This window comes from Phyllopteryx taeniolatus, chromosome 5 (genome assembly GCF_024500385.1).
Source record: "Phyllopteryx taeniolatus isolate TA_2022b chromosome 5, UOR_Ptae_1.2, whole genome shotgun sequence".
NCBI classification, from domain to species: domain Eukaryota; kingdom Metazoa; phylum Chordata; class Actinopteri; order Syngnathiformes; family Syngnathidae; genus Phyllopteryx; species Phyllopteryx taeniolatus.
The window spans coordinates 4305862-4325012 of NC_084506.1; the positions used below are offsets into that span (position 1 = coordinate 4305862).

The window sequence follows — 19151 nt, forward strand, 5'->3', positions numbered from 1 at the left end:
TTCCGTTTCTCCCTCAGCTGTCCAGTGCTCCTGTGGAAAATGACCCTCTGGGCCCATTGCCTCCTGGATGGGGTAAGTTTGTCTTTCATTCTACTCTCACTCCACTCAAGCAGATTTTGTTTGCGGTATTTACAATTTTGTGAGGAGATATGCCTCCGTTTTAGGCAGAAAGCTAAAGAGTCTCGATTTTTAAACCTGAGCTGTTTTTCCTCAGTTACATGGAACACGAAGTAGTCTAGGTGGATGGATGGATGGATGGATACATGGATAGCAATATGATTTAAATCAGACGCACCCAAACTTTGAGCCCATGTCAGCGCTCCCTTCAAACATTACAGGGGAATATTATTGCTGAGACTTTACATCTTTCAGCATTTTCCCGAATGTGTAATAGGATTTTCTCCAAGTTTAATTTTGTCACACACATTCATGCATAAATGTTTCTGGCAGCTTCCATTTCAACAACGTTTCTGTGACTTCATCACTGAGTTATGTTCTATCCAAAACCCTGCTCATGATGCCTTTTCATCATGTTGCGGTATTTCAGAAGAAAACCTCATAGCTTTAACACTGTCCCAGTTTTACTTCTGTGATATGCTACACTCATTCAGAACTGTGGTTACTTCCCTTTCCCTTTTTTCCCTCTATGTGCTCAATTTTAAAAAGACAGTGCAAAAGGGGAAATACGTTAAATTGCAAGAAAGAAAGTAGTGAAATAAATCAACTAGAACTAGAGTGAAGCGGCGGTTGGGGAGAAAGCAAGTGAGTTTTTGCTATGTGAGCCCTGTGTGTGGAGCATTCAGTTAATGAGAATAAAGATGTAAGCATGACGGAGGGAGGAGAATAGGGACATGAGCCACTTTATTTTTAGACCGACGGGCTCCAATACCTATGCGTTCACAATTGGACTCATTGTTCAACTTTATTTTTTTGTAAAAATAAATAAATAAATAAACAATAATCTCCCATCATTGCCAATTTTTGGTGACTCACAAACACTGCTATAACAACCCCCAGTACACACATGAAGTCGTAAACTTAGGTTATTTGGATCAAGCCATGTGAAATACCACACTAAGTTGTTGGTTGTCGAGCATTGCAGCGAAATCCCCCCCCCCCCCCCCCCCCGGGAGACATATCTCCGCGTTGTCTTTTATTCCTACAACTGGGAATCCAACAATAAATGTCTATGCACTAAAGTTTATTGAACTTGATTGTAACGCTTCTGTTTACAGAGAAGCGCCAGGACAATGGCAGAATGTACTTTGTCAATCACAACACACGAACAACTCAGTGGGACGACCCACGAACCCAAGGGTGAGTGTGTGTGTGTGTGTGTGGGTGTGGGTGCTATTAAGATGAATGTTTGTCACCTGCATTAAGTGTTTGCTTATCATACACTTCTGCTCACCCCTGACTCTGTAGCCTCTCACACCACAGAAATCAGGATCGCATAGCTGAGGTTAGCTGAGTTTTAAAATGTTTTTATTTTTCTCAACCTCCTGCCTCTCCCCTTAAGTCCCCCAGCAGAGGTGTGACCCACAGTTTGAAATCTGGTATTGAGCTACCATGGGTCCTGCAGGAGGGTTTAAAAACATTTCACTCCTCTGTGTTTTTGCTGAAAATCTTTTCTATGCTCTCTTATACGGCTAAACAAAGGGCATTTTAAAATAATTTCCATTTTTCTATTGATTATGTAAAAATATTCTAGTTTCGAGAAATGAAGTTTATCATTTGCTCGAAAATATAATCATCGAAAATAGACATGTATTAAAAATATTTTTAAATATTTATCCCTGAGTGTGAGTATGTCTCTATCAGTTTCATTTTTTAATTGAACTACCTAAATTAAGCTTTTGACACTGTTCTGATTTATTTAGATCTACCTTTATATATTTTTTTGTTTGGCATTAACTTCTGTTTTTTCCTTCATGTAACATTTCCAGGTAGTGATGCCACGATCCTAAAATTCTGACTTAGATACTATACCTGCATAAATTACCTCAATACCGGTATTGAAACGATACCACATCAAGAATCTAAAACATCAGTAAAAGCAGTGGAATGAAAACTGACAAACCAACGTCAAATACTTTTATATTTCAATTCATAACAGTTATTTTTTTATGAGATCAATACCTGCATATATATATATATATATATATATATATATATATATATATATATATATATACATACATACATACATACATACACACACACAGCCATAAGTATTCAGACCCTATGCTGTGACACTCATATTTAAGTCGGGTGCTGTCCATTTCTTCTGATCATCCCTGAAATGGTGCTACACCTTCATTGGAGTCCAGCTGTGTTTGATTATACTGACTGGACTTGATTAGGAAAGCCACACACCTGTCTATATAAGACCTTACAGCTCACAGTGCATGTCAGAGCAAATGAGAATCTTGAGGTCAAAGGAACTGCCTGAAGAGCTCAGAGACAGAATTGTGGCAAGGCACAGATCTGGCCAAGGTTACAAAAAAAAAATGCTGCACTGCTGCACTTAAGGTTCCTAAGAGAACAGTGGCCTCCGTAATCCTGAAAAAGGAAGATGTTTGGGACGACCATAACCCTTCCTCGAGCTGGCCTTCCGGCCAAACTGTGCAATCGGGGGAGAAGAGCCTTGGTGAGAGAGAACCCAAAGATCACTGTTGCTGAGCTACAGAGATGCAATCGGGAGATGGGAGAAAGTTCTAGAAAGTCAACCATTACTGCAGCCCTCTACCAGTCGGGGCTTTATAGCAAAGTGGCCCGACGGAAGCCTCTCCTCAGTGCAAGACACATGAAAACCTGCATGGAGTTTGCTAAAAAAAAAAAAAAAACACCTGAAGGACTCCAAGATGTTGAGAAATAAAATTCTCTGGTCTGATGAGACCAATCTAGAGCTTTTCGGCCTTAATTCTAAGCGGTATGTGATGAGAAAACCAGGCACTGCTCATCACCTGTCCAATACAGTCCCAAAGGTGGTGGCAGCATCATCCTGTGGGGGTGTTTTTCAGCTGCAGGGACAGGACGACTGGTTGCAATCGAAGAAAAGATGAATGCGGCCAAGTTCAAGGATATCCTGGACGAAAACCTGCTCTAGAGTGCTCAGGACCTCAAACTGGGCCGAAGGTTCACCTTCCAACAAGACAATGACCCTCACCACACAGCTAAAATAATGGAGTGGCTTCAGAACAACTCCGTGACTGTTCTTGAATGGCCCAGTCAGAGCCCTGACTTAAACCCAATTGAGCATCTCTGAAGAGACCTGAAAATGGCTGTCCATCAACGTTCACCATCCAACCTGACCGAACTGGAGAGGATCTGCAAGGAGGAATGGCAAAGGATCGCCAAATCCAGGTATGAAAAACTTTGTGCATCATTCCTAAAAAGACTCATGGCTGTTTTAGCTGAAAAGGGTGCTACGACTAAATACGGAGCAAAGTTTCTGAATACTTATGGTTGTGTGATAATTCAGTTATTCTTTTTTTAAAAATCTGGAAAAACTTTAACAATTATGTTTTTTTCTGTCAATATGGGGTGCTGTGTGTACATTAATGAGGGTGAAAAATGAACTTGATTTTAGTAAATGGCTGCAATATAACAGAGTGAAAAATGTAAGTGGGTCTGAATACTTTCTGTACCCATCCATCCATTGTCTTATCTGAGGTCAGGTCGCGGGGGCAGTAGCTTCAGCCCAGACTTCCCTCTCCCCAGCCACTTCCTCCAGCTCTTCCGAGGGGATCCCGAGGCGTTCCCAGGCAAGCCGAGAGACTTAGTCTCTCCAGCGTCCTGGGTCGTCCCTGGGGTCTCTTCCCGGTGGGACGTGCCCGGAACACCTCACCAGGGAGGTGTTCAGGAGGCATCCTAAACAGATGCCTGAGCCACCTCATCTGGCTCCTCTCAATGCGGAGGAGCAGCGGCTTTACTCATACTCCCCCCACAGGACTCCACAAGGGACATGGTCGAACGCCTTCTCCAAGTCCACAAAACACATGTAGACTGGTTGGGCAAACTCCCATGCACCCTTGAGGACCCTGCCGTGGGTGTAGAGCTGGTCCACTGTTCCAAGGCCAGGACGAAAATAACACTGCTCCTCCTGAATCTGAGATTCAACTTCCCGACAGATCCTCCTCTCCAGCACCCCTGAATAGACCTTACCAGGGAGGCTGAGGAGTGTGACCCCACTGTAGTTGGAACACACCCTCCGGTCCCCCTTCTTAAAAAGGGGGACCACCACCCCAGTCTTCCAATTCAGCACTGTCCCCAATGTCCACGTGATGTTGCAGAGGCGTGTCAACCAGGACAGCCCTACAACATCGAGAGCCTTTAGGAACTCCGGGCGAATCTCATCCACCCCGGGGCCTTGCTTTTTAACCACCTCGGTGACCTCAAGCTCAGAGATAGGAAAGCCCGCCTCAGAGACCCCAGACTCTGCTTCCTCCCAATCACGCCCTTCCAGGTCTCACTGTCAATGCCCACATGAGCATTGAAGTCCCTCTAAGAACTCTAAACAGGGTGGGTACTCTGAACTACTGTTTGGTGCACAAGCACAAATAACAGTCAGGACCCGTCCACTCACCCGAAGCCGGAGGGAGGCTATCCTCTTGTTCACCAGGGTGAACCCCAATGTACAGGCGCCGAGCCGGGGGGCAATAAGTATACCCACACCTGCTCTGCGCCTCTCACCATGGGCAACTCCAGAGTGGAAAAGAGTCCAACCCCACTCGAGAGGACTGGTACCAGAGCCCAAGCCATGTGTGGAGGCGAGCCCGACTATATATAGTCTGAACTTCTCAACCTCACACACCAGCTCGGGCTCCTTCCCTGCCAGAGTGGTGACATTCCACGTCCCAAGAGCCAGTTTCTGTAGCCGGGGATCGGATCGCCAAGGTACCCGTCTTCGGCCACCGCCCAGCTCAAACTGCACCCTACCCCTATGCCCCCATTCACACGTGGTGAGCTCATGGGAAGGCGGACCCACGTTACCCTTTCAGGCTGTGCCCGGCCGGGCCCCATAGGTTCAGGCCTGGCCACCAGGCGCTCGCCTTCGAGCCCCACCTCCAGGCCTGGCTTCCTGCCCGATGATAGCTGGGATAGGCTCCAGCACGCCCGCGACCCTACTGAGGAGAAGCGGCTCAGAAAATGGATGGATGGATATATATACATACATACACACACACACACACACACACACACACACACACACACACACACATCCTTTCCAACAAATATATCGAATATCATGGAAAAGTTAATTTCCATGATTCCATTCAAAAAGTTAAAGTTCCATAGATTATAGAATCAGGGCCCACAATTTCAAGTATTCGTTTATTTTTACATAATTTGGATTTCCAGCTCATAAAAAACATCAGGAATTTAAAAAATGTGAATACTGTGATGAAATCAGCCCATATTTTGCAGGCTCTAAATGTTTTTAAGTGAGTGTCACACAGTAATCATCCAATAAACTCAAACCACCTGCACAGGTTTCCTCAGGTGTCATTAAATTGTCTCAGTTGGGTTCAATATGGGGAAGACTGCGGACTTGACAACTGACCATAAGACCATCATTGACACCCTCCATAGGATGGGTAAGCCACAAAAGTGCATAGCTGCGGAGGCTGGCTTTTCACAGAGTGCTGTGTCCAAGCATATCAATGGAAAATCTGGTGGAAGGACAAAATGTGGCAGGAGAGATGCACCAGCAAAAGAGATGACCGTGGGCTTCAGCGGATTAAACAGAGAAGATTCAAGAATCTAGCAAAGATCCAGAAAGAGTGGAATGAGACGGGAGTCACAGCTTCAAAAACCACCACTTTCAGTCGCATCCGGGAGATGGGCTCCAACTGTCGGGTTCCTCAGGTCAAGTCACTTCTGAGCATGAGCCAACGTAGGAAGCGTCTCAACTGGGCTCAGAAGAAGGAGGACTAGACTGTTGACCAGTGGTCCAAGGTCCTCTTTTCTGATGAAAGTGTGCCTTTCATTCGGGAATCAAGGTCCAAGTGTTTGGAGGAAGACTGGTGAAGAACAGAACCCAAGCTGCTTGAGGTCCAGTGTGAAATATCCACAGTCAGTCATGATTTGGGGTGCAATGTCCAGTGCACGTGTTGGTAAACTCTTTCTGAAATCCAAGGCCACTGCAACAGTCTACCAGAATGTTTTAGAGGACTTCATGATTCCTTCTGCTGAGGATCTGTATGGAAATGCAGATTTCATCTTCCAGCAGGACCTGGCCGCTGCCCATACCGCCAGAAGCACCAAAAACTGGTTTGATGCCCATGCCATCACAGTGCTTGACTGGCCAGCCAACTCGCTGGATCTAAACCCCATTTTTCTCAATGGGGTATTATCAAGAGGAAAATGAGGGGCACCAGACCCAAAAACAAAGAACAACTGACAGCAAGCATCACGGAAATCTGGGCTTCCGTAACTCCCAGCCAAAGCCACATGCTGATTGCCTCAATGCCACGGCGTATAGAGGCAGTGATTAAAGCAAAGGGATTCCCAACCAAGTAATGAAGATTAACATATTGTTTTGAAAGTACTACATTTTGATTGATTTAATGTGACCCTAATTAATTTTTTTAAATTAATTAATTAATTTATTTATTTATTTTTACAAAAACACTGGTGATTTTCTTCACAGTATTAAATTTTTTTGAATTCCTGATTTTATGGTTTTATGAGCTGGAAGCTCAAATTATGTAAAAAATAAACAAGTGTTTAAAATGTGGGCCCTGAATCTATCTATCCATGAAAGTTTAGCTTTTTGAATGGATTTATGGAAATAAATAAATGATATTCAAATTTTTTGGAAAGTGTATTTGTGTGTGTGTGTGTGTATTTCATACATAAACTGTATATAGTTGTACAATTGTATATAATTTTATCATTAAAGAAAAATATTCGACCACCATTGTTTCTTCAATTTCTTTTTCATTTTAATGAGTGGTTCCACAAATTGCATATTACTTAGAAGAATAAATAACCTTCATTGTATTATTAAATCTGATTTTGATTATTATCAAGAAAACCACAGATAATTACTAGAACTTGAGAACAGCTTTTAAATTAAACTCTTAAGAGCTATTTTCCTTGTCATCGTTATATTTGTCCAAACAAATGTACCTTTAGTTGCACCAGACATTTAAAATGAACAAGAAGGGGTCTAATATGTTTTCCATGACTATATTATTTATATATATTCGTAAATTACTTTACTCATACGTAATACTGTGTAAGCTTTTAGTGTGCAGTATTCTTGGATTTGACTACGTTTGATTTCTCCTATTGTAAACAATACATGTGCACCCACTCAGTGACCGGCCACTGCTGTTTTTCATTGCGTACGGAGCCACGACACTCAAAAAGTAGACCTTTTGGTTCCACCTGGATATTAAGTGGTTTTCCTATTGCATTAGAGTAGTTTTTTATTCTTCTCCAACTCCGCGCCCATTAGTGTATGAATGTGTGTGTGAATGTGAGTCTTTGTAAAGCGTTTTGGGCACTGTGATGGTATAGATAAAGTGCTATACTGGCACTTAAAGGCATTTTCTAACTTTTCGGGAGACTGGAAGCCATTGGCTCAATGTCTGCTTTTTGTGTACTGGCATTTAAGACACCATATAAGCGCTGTCGCATATGTTTTTTTTAAACTACCTGTACTAAAGAAAATGAACTGGTACTGTGCTATTTTTGACGTCAAAATACCTCAGGAGGAACTTGGTGCAACACTACTTCCAGGGTTTTTGTTGTTGTTGTTGTTCTTCTTTGGTTTGCAGTTACTGATCATTCAAAATGGAATAGTCTATTTTAGGGCAGGGGCATTGAACAAGTTACATATTTTCATCAAATTTGCGCTTTTCACAAAAATAGTTATAAACTGTAAATATTGCATAATGCTTATTACAATAATTACTTATGATCAACTCAAGATCAGGCGAGATCAGGTGTTCTCAGAGTAGTAGACTGGGGGGTACACGAGGTGGGCGCCTGCTGCATGGCATGTTTTGATTGGATCAGCATGTGCATACCAAGATTGTCTCCATGCCAACGATACAGAGGCAGCTAGTACGTTTCCCCATGATTATGGCACCCCTGTCGTCAATAGACCTTCAGCACTCTTTGTTGTTGCATTTGAAATTTAAGACTTTTAGATCTTGAGGTTGGCACACAGGTATGTTTCTTTCCGCCCCCAGACAAGCCCCCTTTAGGGCTGGCACCGTGCTCACAAGTCTCTCCCCGTTTCAGGATGATCAAGGAGCACCCTTTGCCCCCTGGCTGGGAGATGAAGTACACCGCAGAGGGAGTTCGATATTTTGTGGACCACAATTCACGCACTACCACCTTTAAAGACCCCCGACCTGGGTTTGAGTCAGGGTAAATATTTTTTCTGCGCAATCTCCTTAATTCAGCTTTTGGCAGAGCAAGAAGGCCTTTGTCTGGCCATGGCAAAAAAGTCAACAACCAAGAGTGTTACCATTTTAACAATAATTTTAATTTGTTTTGGTTGAATTACATTGTCAATATAAAGATTTTACTTTTATGCTTTTAATTTAATTTTATTTTTTTTACTTTCATGCATTGCAAAAACCTCCATTTTACGACAGCAACATGACTGCCCCACCACTGCTCCAATCAACTGATGCACACATTTGAAAGCCTTTCCAACACAGATTGCTGTGGCATGCATGTGGCTGTGCTGTTATCAGTTCCATTGTGCTTATCCAGACACTTTCCAGAAAAAATTGGAATGTTATGGAAAAGTTTATTTATTTCCATAATTCCATTCAAAAAGTTAAACTTTCATAGATTTTATAGATTCAGGGCCCACAAGATAAACAGTTTCATGTATTTATTTGTTTATTTTTACATTATTTGGGCTTCCAACTCATAAAACACACAAAATCAGGAATTCAAAAAATTAGAATACTGTGGAAAAAAATCACCATTTACCTCTCAGTTTTTGTAGAAAAAAAAGAAGGAAACTCGGGTCACATTAAATCAATCAAAATATGGCACTTTCAAAGCAATATGTTAATCTTCAATACTTGGGAATCCCTTTGCTTTAATCACTGCCTCGATGCGCCGTGGCATTGAGGCAATCAGCCTGTGGCATTCCTGGGTGTTATGGAAGCCCAAATTTCCTCGATGCTTGCTGTCAGTTCTGCTTTGTTTTTGGGTCTGGTCCCCCTCATTTTCCTCTTGATAATACCCCATAGATTCTCAATGGGGTTTAGATTGGGCGAGTTGGCTGGCCAGTCAAGCACTGTGATGGCATGGGCATCAAACCAGGTTTTGGTGCTTCTGGTGGTATTGTCCTGATGGATGATGAAATCTGCATCTCCATACAGATCCTCAGCAGAAGCAATCATGAAGTCCTCTAAAACATTCTGGTAGACTGTTGCGGTGACCTTGGATTTAAGAAAGCAAGAGTTTATCAACACCTGCACTGGACATTGCATCCCAAATCATGACTGATTGTGGACCCGGACCTCAAGCAGCTTGGGTTCTATTCTTCACTCGTCTTCCGCCAAACCCTTGGACATTGATTCCTGAATGAAATACGCACTTTACTCTCATCGGAAAAGAGGACCATGGACCACTGGCCAATTATCCAGTCCTTCTTCTCCTTGACCCAGTTGAAAGCGTTGGCTCAGGCTCAGAAGTGGCTTGACCCTAGGAACCCGACAGTTGTGGCCCATCTCCCGGATGCGTCCGAATGTGGTGATTTTTAAATCTGTGACTCCCGCCTCATTCCACTCTGATAATCCGCTTAATCATCTCTTTAGCTGGTGCATCTTCTCCTGCAACACTTTGTCCTTCTACTAGACTTTCCTTTGATATGCTTGGACACAGCACTCTGTGAACAGCCAGCCTCCTTAGCGATAATGTTTGTGGCTTACCCATCCTATGGAGGGTATCACTGATGGTCTTCTGGCCAGTTGTCGAGTCTGCATTCATCCCCATATTGAACCCAACTGAGACAGTTGAACCAAACTGAAGAATTTAATGACACCTGGGGAAACCTGTGCAGGTGCTCTGAGTTTAGTAGATGATTAGTGTGTGACACTCAATTTAAAACATTTATGGCCTGCATAATTTGAGCTGATTTCTTCACAGTATTCAAATTTGTTGAATTCCAGATTTTGTGGGTTTTATGAGCTGGAAGCCCAAATTATGTAAAAATATAAATAGTTGAAATTGTTTAAATTGTGGGCCCTGAATCTATAATCTATGGAAGGTTAACTTTTTGAATGGAATTATGGAAATAAACGTTTACATGATATAAATTTTCTTTGGAAAGGGTCTTCATGTAGCATGCAAGTGTGAATTTGTTTCAGTGATTACTCCTATTGATGGTTGGTCCGTTTGTTTCATTTATTGTTGATACATGAGACAATAATATAATGCATGGTCAATAGTTTCAGAACTGGTGTTAAAAAATGAGCTGATAACATCAACTCTTTTTAAACTGGTCTCAGTCAGAGTATACACCTGTGGCCATCATTCCCACCGTGGTCTCAATTTTTTTAACCCAAACTGCCTGGCACTTAAAAACAAAAAACTAAGCCCAGCTCTTATCAGAATCATTTTATTTGCCAAGTATGTCCAAACAACACACAAGGAATTTGTCTCCGGTAGTTGGAGCCGCTCTAGCACGACAACAGACAGTCAATTTACAGAACACTTTGGAGACAAAAAGACATTGACAAAAAAACAGTCACTGAGCAGTAAAGGGTTGCTAGTCTCTTTCCTACTGTTGCTCCTTGAACCACTTCATTGTTTGTCTTTCTCTAAACCACTTTCATATTAACTTCCCGGTAAATTGGCGCATCAGAGATGTAGATGTAACACTAGAGTCTGAATTTGCTTGGCCCCTTCGGACAGAAGTCCTTCACCCAGCCTTTTGTGGTGAAAGCGCAATGTGATAATTACACGTGTGGAAACGTCAGTGAAACAGTGACACATGCTTTCAACATCAAGGGAAGGGGTCAGTGAGTCCAAGGCAGGCACATGGACAGACATTTTTGGGGCCAAGTGCTCAAGCCAAAAAAAGGGCACCCATTCCGAACACTATGCATACAGTTAGGAAAAAACAGCACTATGTGGATTATAGCTGCATGATTGTCAAAATGATAATCGCTATTATTTTGTAGTGAATACGCCCTATAAAATACATTTGTCGATGGCGCCCCCAAGAGCTGATGACCTTTGCATTCCTGCCTCCTGACCCTCAGCCCGCCGATCTGTTTTTACAAGACACAGGAAACCTGGTTTATATCAACAGAACCCATAAACTGGTTAAAAGTCCTCCTCCCGGCCATTTTAGTGACTCTTAAAACAAAGACCTTTTACTGTGGACTGACCCAATGACCAAGAATCTGGGAAACCCCCTTGATCCAGTTTGACAGTTCGGGATAATGGACGACAATGGATTTGTTAGTTAGACAAGCCGCAATGGAGTTATTACTCGTTGACCTTCACATGAACTCCAATGAAGTACAATGGACTCTCTGGGATTATTGGTGGAGTAAGGGCGACACCCGCTGGCGCTTAAGAGCCACTGCAAGCTTATTGGTCATGACTGCTATTTGGCGGGTTAAATATCTGTTTTCATACGACACGAACTCTGCATGAATACTCCCAAGTGTATATCATCATACCAATGTCATTAATGACTGTGTTCTCTTACATAGGTCCACTGTCAAATCTGTTTGAGAAGAATAAGATGATTGCATTTGACCTCAGACAACACGAAATGTTACATCTCTGACATTAAGTGGTCTTAGCCACCAAACAAGGTTGAAATACTCATTGCATGTTAATCATGATGTGTGAGACAATGCAAAAGCTGGGAATTAATTTTCTTTTTTTAGATCCACTGGATTTAGCCCAAAGATAACTTTGGAGTGAAATTTAGTATCAGAGGTGTGGTCTATTCTTCCACGCTGGTCTTTAAGGACACCTCCCTCTAAGTACAAAAGACAGAGTCCTTTTGTTCTTCCCTGGCTCTTGTCTTCCTTCTCTGCCTGAAACTTTGGCTTCTGGCCCAACCAGGCCTGAGGGTGGGCGAGCCACATGCTCAGCCCGGCAAAACCCTTCACCCCTGCCCAACACTCGCAGGCTACAGAGACACTCTGCCCAACTCCTCTCCTACCCTTTCGTGTGAGAGTTGAGTATCTCGCGAGCTGAACCAGGCAGGAAGAACTTGCATGTGCAATTTCCCTCTGAGCGCGTGGCAAACCAGTTGCTCGTGCGCTTTGGGCCCATTTTTCCGATTTTGCCTTTTTCTTCAACGCAGCCTTTCGACACAAATCCGCCTGCCTCCTGTGATCTTCGTTGCGTGAGTATATCTTGCTGATTATCAAGTACAAATTAGTGCATAATAATTTGGGATTAGACTAACGATCACAGAGATTCCCAGCTTTCACATTGTTCATCGCACATCCATGCATTTCACGCTCACATTACAAGTTCAGTCATTCACCCTATATCTTGTTCTTTACGTACTTTTGCTTGTAATTGTTTTTAGTAGTCCCCCTGCATTGTTTCCCCGAATTCCCCTGTAGTTTAATGAAATTTTCTCTCAAATTCCTCTTCCTGTGTGTACTGTGTGTGTTTGCGTTTCAACAGTTGACCATTGAAATCAAGAACCAGTTATTCTATTAATGTAGCAAGCCTTCGAGATGACACAGATTGATAGAGGTTTTTCGTCACGTTTACCAAATATGGTGGTGTCTTATACTGTACGAGACAAAGTTGGTTTGATTGTAACCTTCTAACGTACGTTGAATTACACCGGAAGTAAATGCAGGCGTTTACTTCCAGACTTTTTCTTTTCCAAATTAATTTCGCTTTTATCTAAACCAATCTACGCTACACTATGCATTACGGTAACATGCCGGCAATTTGTTGCAAGGACCAACTTGCAAAATAAAGAAACTCACGTATTATTACATTGGACATCAGTGCCAGTTTAGCCTTTTGTTTAGAAGTTGGTCCCGGCATCAGTGTAATGCATAGTGTGAACAATCATTGTGGCGGCTGATTTAACTTAGACTTTTTGACTGCAGGCTAGCCTGACCACAGTACTTGTTCGTACAGTGTATTTAATGCTGCTTTGGCGAAACATCGTAATTTCCCGTGTATAATGTGCGCCCATGTATAATACGCACCCCCAAAGTTGACTTCAAAATTCGGGAAAACCCCAATGAATTTTTTACAATGCATGATTTTGCTTCTACCCATATGATCAAAACATGAAGTATTATCTGTATTTTGTTTGTTTTTTTCAAAGAATTATTCTGAAGTTAAGCATTTTATTTGAACACCTAATACTTTCTTTTTTATTTACTTGCTCTTGTTTTGAAATTTACAGCCAAAATCGTGATCACGATTAAAATTCGAATACTAGTGCAGCTCTAATATGGATGATGTATTATGTATTTATTTATGTTAACACAATCAACACAGTCAATAATAGAACTATTAACGAAGGAGGTGGAGGGAAGCTACAGTGATATAAAAAGTCCATGCACCCTTGTTCAACTAGCAGGTTTTTGTAATATACAAAAATGAGACCAACATAAATCTTTTTAATAAATTTTTTCAAATATTTAGGTGGCCTATAACCTGCATAACTCAACTGAAAAAAGTACAATATTTTAGAGAGAAGTAAAAATAAACTGCGATAACGTGGTTGCACACATGCGCATGCCCTCTCATAAATGACGGACATAGTTCAGAATTAATTCAAACCCATGTTAAATGGGAGCCAAAACAAAACTGCCACCATTTGAAGTAGCTCTGAATAACCCCAAATAAATGTCAGCTGTTCTAGTAGGCTTTCCCTGACATTTTTGTAGTCCAGTCTTTCAATACAAGCCATTGTCCGCTGTGAACTTCCGCAGCATCAGAGGGGTCTCATTGTTCAAGGGTATTAGACTGAAGGGTAAAAAAAAATTCAAAATCATCAATGTTATATATCATACAGTGTATATAATTCTACCAAGGACTCGAATAACTGCCCTTCAGATATTAAAACACTTGGAGCGGAATTGAAGGCACAAAGGGTGATTATCTTTTTTAAATATTGATGAATGAAAAAAACTGGGCTCCAGCAAAAATTCCACTTATTTTCTTATAGGGCAAAGGGGTAGGTGCTTGAGCACCACTTGGTGTCTGTGTCTGCACATGCCTGATCTCACACTCTCTGCATTTCATCTCAATTATGCCTTTGATACTACCTTGGAACACAGCAACTGTGCTGGTTGACTTCATCCCACATCTATACTGTACACACAGGGCAAAGAGCTAGTAAACTGGCGGAAACAAAGCCATTTTACATGGCTATTGTTTCTTTCTTTCTCTTGGCCGACCAATCTCTCCACTGCTGGCAAGGCACATATTCAGATTGTGCAGTGTGTTGGTGAAGTTTGTACTAATACAGCTACAGACTCCACCTCTGCCTTTCAGGAGTACAAATAGGATTCTATTACAATCAAGATGACTTCTTTGACTTTCACTCTCTAAATTTTTTTTTCATTAAGATGACTTTAAGAAGCGCAAGACTGCATACTCTTAATTTGTCGATCAGCTCAGATGAAGACAATCTTAGCATATCAGAATTCCTGTTTTTAACTTTTTTTTTTTTTTTTTTTTGCTTCTTGTGTATGTGTAGGTCGCGGCAAGGCGGTTCACCTGGTGTCTATGATCGCAGCTTCAGGTGGAAATACCACCAGTTTCGCTTCCTATGCCATGTAAGTATGTGCACTCTATGTGCACACTGTTTTAGACAAACTGTCCAGTTGTGTGTGGTCAGACGCTGGTCTATTGTTGGAATCAAACCTTTAACTTCAAAAATACTGTACAGTTATAATAGGTCACATAATTGTTGATGATAAAAAAAAAATATGAATTACAGATAATTAAGTATTTAGGAAAATGAACAAGAAAAGCATATGCTTAAAGACCAAGTAAAGTGACAACAAAAATGTCTTGTGATTTGACATGCCACAGAGAACAGCGTTGTTACCAAGTTTGCCAAATTCGAAACACAAGTATATAAAATAAGGCTTCAAAATCATGAAAAACGTAACCCACCTTCCAGTTGCAAGGCTTTTTGGACAATCTTCAGCAGTCAATCACATATGTGCCTACTGTGTCGATTAAAAAGTTGAGTTTCCCTGATGCGTCACTGTTATGTGGACGCAAGTGAGGCAGTGACTTCCTGGACGAGCCGACGCTGTACTGGCGACCTCACTGCCTTGTTAGCTTGCTAGCCAGCTAGCTCGGTAGCTCGCAAGCTAGTGGACTTAATAAACAGTTATCATTACCTAAAGTCTCTCTGTTGTGAGGGCCTACGGCGGTGTGCTGGACTGCGAGCAGCTACTGACTAGGTGCTAGTCAGTACTAGACTAGGGGTTTCGTCCCTGGTTCACTATGCGCCGCATGTGGGGGCAGACGGTAGACATACTGGAGCCCAAATAACGTAGGACTAAGGGAAGTTTTTTTTTGGGTGGGGGGGGGGGGGGGGGGCTTGTAGGCGTAGCTTGATGATCAACTACATGCTGTAATGGTAGAAATGGGCCACATTATTATTAATAGGGAAGTAGCAATTGCGCCCAATAGCCACTACATGGAATAAGGGCGCTTGATACTTGCGTAGTGGAAGAGGGGGGACTCATGCAGAGGCCTGCTTCCGTCATCTGGCCTCATTTTAGCAGTGCACCCCAAAAATTGAAGACTTTAATGCAATATATCAGCCTTTGTATGTTTTCAGCACTTACCTCCGAACATAATTTAATGTATTTTGGGAAAAAAAATGAAAATTACTATACTGGGTCTTTAATAATTGGGACCAAAATGTAAAGCATGTTAATACCACTTTGTTGACCATGTTTTTTTGTTTTTTGTTTTTTCAGTCCAATGCTTTGCCAAGCCATGTGAAGATCTCAGTGTCCAGACAGACATTGTTTGAGGACTCATTTCAACAGGTATTGATCATGCTTGAATGCTGCAATGAATATCACAGCACATTTAAAATAATTTGAGTTCAGTGTTTTGTAGTTAAACTTCCTAAGGTACTGCACTCTGTAATTCACTTCCCTAATCTTGCCAGTGAAAAAAATCCATCCATCCATTTTCCATCACGCTTATTATAGGGTCGCAGGCGTGCTGGATCCTATCCTAGCTGACTCTGGGCAAAAGGCAGGGTACACCTTGAACTGGTTGCCAACCAATCGTAGGGCACATATAGACGACCAACCATTCACATTCACACCTAAGGGACAATTTAGTCTTCAATTAACTTACCATGCGGCATGGTGAACAAATGGTTAGCACGTCTGCCTCACAGTTCTGAGGACCGGGGTTCAATCCCCGGCCCCGCCTGTGTGGAGTTTGCATGTTCCACCATTGCCTGCATGGGTTTTCTCCGGGTACTCCGGTTTCCTCCCACATCCCAAAAACATGCATGGTAGGTTAATTGAAGACTCTCAACTGCCTGTAGGTGTGAATGTGTGTGTCACTCTTTGTTATATTGCAGCCATTTGCTAAAATAATTTAATTTTTTCCTCATTAATGTACACAGAGCCCCATATTGACAGAAAAAAAACGGAATTGTTGAAATTTTTGCAGATTTATTAAAAAAAGAAAACTGAAATATCACACAGCCATAAGTATTCAGACCCTTTGCTGTGACACTTATAGATTTAACTCAGATGCTGTCCATTTCTTCTGATCATTCTTGAGATGGTTCTACACCTTTATTGGAGTCCAGCTGTGTTTGATTATACTGATGGGAATTGATTAGGAAATGCACACACCTGTCTGTATAAGACCTTACAGCTCAGAGTGCATGTCAGAGCAAATGAGAATCATGAGGTCAAAGGAACTGCCTGAAGAGCTCAGAGACAGAATTGTGGAAAGTCACAGATCTGGCCAAGGTTACAAAAAATAATTCTGCGGCACTTAAGGTTCTTAAGAGCAGAGTGGCCTCCATAATGCTTAAATGGAATGTTTGGGACGACCAGAACCCTTCCTAGAGCTGGTCGTCCGGCCAAACTGAGCAATCGGGGGAGAAGAGCCTTGTTAAGAGAGGTAAAGAAGAACCCAAAGATCACTGTGGCTGAGCTGGTAGATGGGAGAAAGTTCTAGAAATTCAACCATCACTGGAGCCCTCCACCAGTCGGGGCTTTATGGCAGAGTGGCCCGACGGAAGCCTCGCCTCAGTGCAAGACACATGAAAGCCCGCATGGAGTTTGCTAAAAAAAAAAAAAAAACACCTGAAGGACTCCAAGATGGTAAGAAATAAGATTCTCTGGTCTGATGAGACCAAGATAGAACATTTTGACCTTAAATTCTAAGCGGTGTGTGTGGAGAAAACCAGGCACTGCTCATCACCTGTCCAATACAGTCCCAACAGTGAAGCATGGTGGTGGCAGCATCTTGCTGTGGGGGTGCTTTTCAGCTGCAGGGACAGGATGACTGGTTGCAATTGAAGGACAGATGAATGAGGCCAAGTACTGGGATATCCTGGAAGAAAACCTTCTCCAGAGTGCTCAGGACCTCAGACTGGGGCGAAGGTTCACTTTCCAACAAGACAATGACCCTCAGCACACAGCTAAAATAATGGAGTAGTTTCAGAACAACTCTGTGACTGTTCTTGAATGGCCCAGCCAGAGCCCTGACTTAAACCCAATTGAGCATCTCTGGAGAGACCTGAAAATGGCTGTTTACCAACTTTCACCATCCAACCTGACATAACTGGAGAGGATCTGCAAGGAGGAATGGCAGAGGATCCCCAAATCCAGGTGTGAAAAACTTGTTGCATCATTCCCAAAAAGACTCATGGCTGTCTTAGCTCAAAAGGGTGCTTCTACTAAATACTGAGCAAAGGGTCTGAATAGTTATGGTTGTGTGATATGTCAAAATTTCAACATTTTTTTCTGGCAATATGGGGTGCTGTGTGTACATTAATGAGGAGAAAAATGAACTTAAATGACTTTAGCAAATGGCTACAATATAACAAAGAGTGAAAAATTTAAGAGGGTCTGAATACTTTCCATACCCACTGTATGTTTTTGAAATGTGGGAGGAAACTGGAGTACCCAGAGAAAACCCACGCAGGCATGGGGAGAACATGCCAATTCCATACATGGGAGGCCGGATTTGAAATCCGGGTGCACAGAACTGTGAGGCAGATGTACTAACCAGTCGTCCCGCATGCCCACCCGCCAGTGAAAAATGTATAATCTATTTTGCGCTTCATTAGATCATGAATGTGAAGCCATATGACCTTCGCCGGAGACTCTACATCATCATGAGGGGAGAGGAGGGCCTTGACTATGGTGGCATTGCCAGGTGAGAGTTAATTATGTTGTTAAATAGTCTTTAATGCACTAACAGTGTAAAAATGTATGCAACAATTAAGGCCAAATTTGATTATCTATGTATGTAAGCATTAATGAAATATCTGTACTGTTGTAATGTTTGGATGTCACCATCAGTTTATATGTACAATACTATCTTCTGTCTTCCTCCCTTAGTCATCCATCCAGCACATTGTCTTACTCTTTCTGTGCGCTGTTTTGTTGTTGTTGGTGGTGTGTCAGTTGTTCATCTGTTTTGCATTGTGTCTCTGTCTCCAGTGTCACGTCAGTGGTTTTACCCTATGGTAGGTGACATCATGCTGTTCTACCACAGGGTAGAACCACGGACGGGTTGCTGGGAGGTGTCTGCCCGTCAATCCATATGCTCTCTACGTCTCCTCATGTCTCAAAGGGGCAGAGATGTTGGTTTTGGTGCTGCAGCTGGTGGTGGTACATCTGGTGTGCCTTGGCACTCTCTAACATGCAACTTTATACTGTTTTCACTGTTTCTCTTTTTTAAGGTCTGTCATATTCCTAAATGTTCTATATTTTGTTGATTCAATTTACGGCCAAAGCAAGTTTCTGTGATGTATAAGCGTGTACATTTGCACACGGAAGCTAAAGTATTGAGAAATACTTGAGGATCAATACAACTTTCACATTATTTGAAAATGTGAATGGTAATGCTGTTACACAAGAAAAAAAGTATTCATACATCGTTGAAACTTTGAATTTCGTCACATTGCGAGAGAGGGAGAACATTTTGGG

At 42.1% G+C, this 19151-nt stretch overlaps 1 protein-coding gene across 8 annotated transcripts in view; it reads left to right on the top strand.

The window, feature by feature from the left end:
• The window catches only part of wwp2 (WW domain containing E3 ubiquitin protein ligase 2), a 118569-nt gene that overhangs the window by 80829 nt on the left and 18589 nt on the right, over nucleotides 1–19151 (top strand). For 6 of the 8 annotated variants that reach the window (XM_061775243.1, XM_061775247.1, XM_061775245.1 and 3 more), the window contains 6 exons: nucleotides 18–72; nucleotides 1236–1317; nucleotides 8260–8388; nucleotides 14693–14771; nucleotides 15936–16007; nucleotides 18287–18375. In XM_061775243.1, the coding sequence (XP_061631227.1) occupies nucleotides 18–72; nucleotides 1236–1317; nucleotides 8260–8388; nucleotides 14693–14771; nucleotides 15936–16007; nucleotides 18287–18375 (506 nt within the window). Of the gene's footprint in view, nucleotides 1–17; nucleotides 73–1235; nucleotides 1318–2815; nucleotides 3367–8259; nucleotides 8389–14692; nucleotides 14772–15935; nucleotides 16008–18286; nucleotides 18376–19151 lie in introns of those variants that run through there. The other 2 variants (XM_061775246.1, XM_061775248.1) reach the window with 2 other exon arrangements.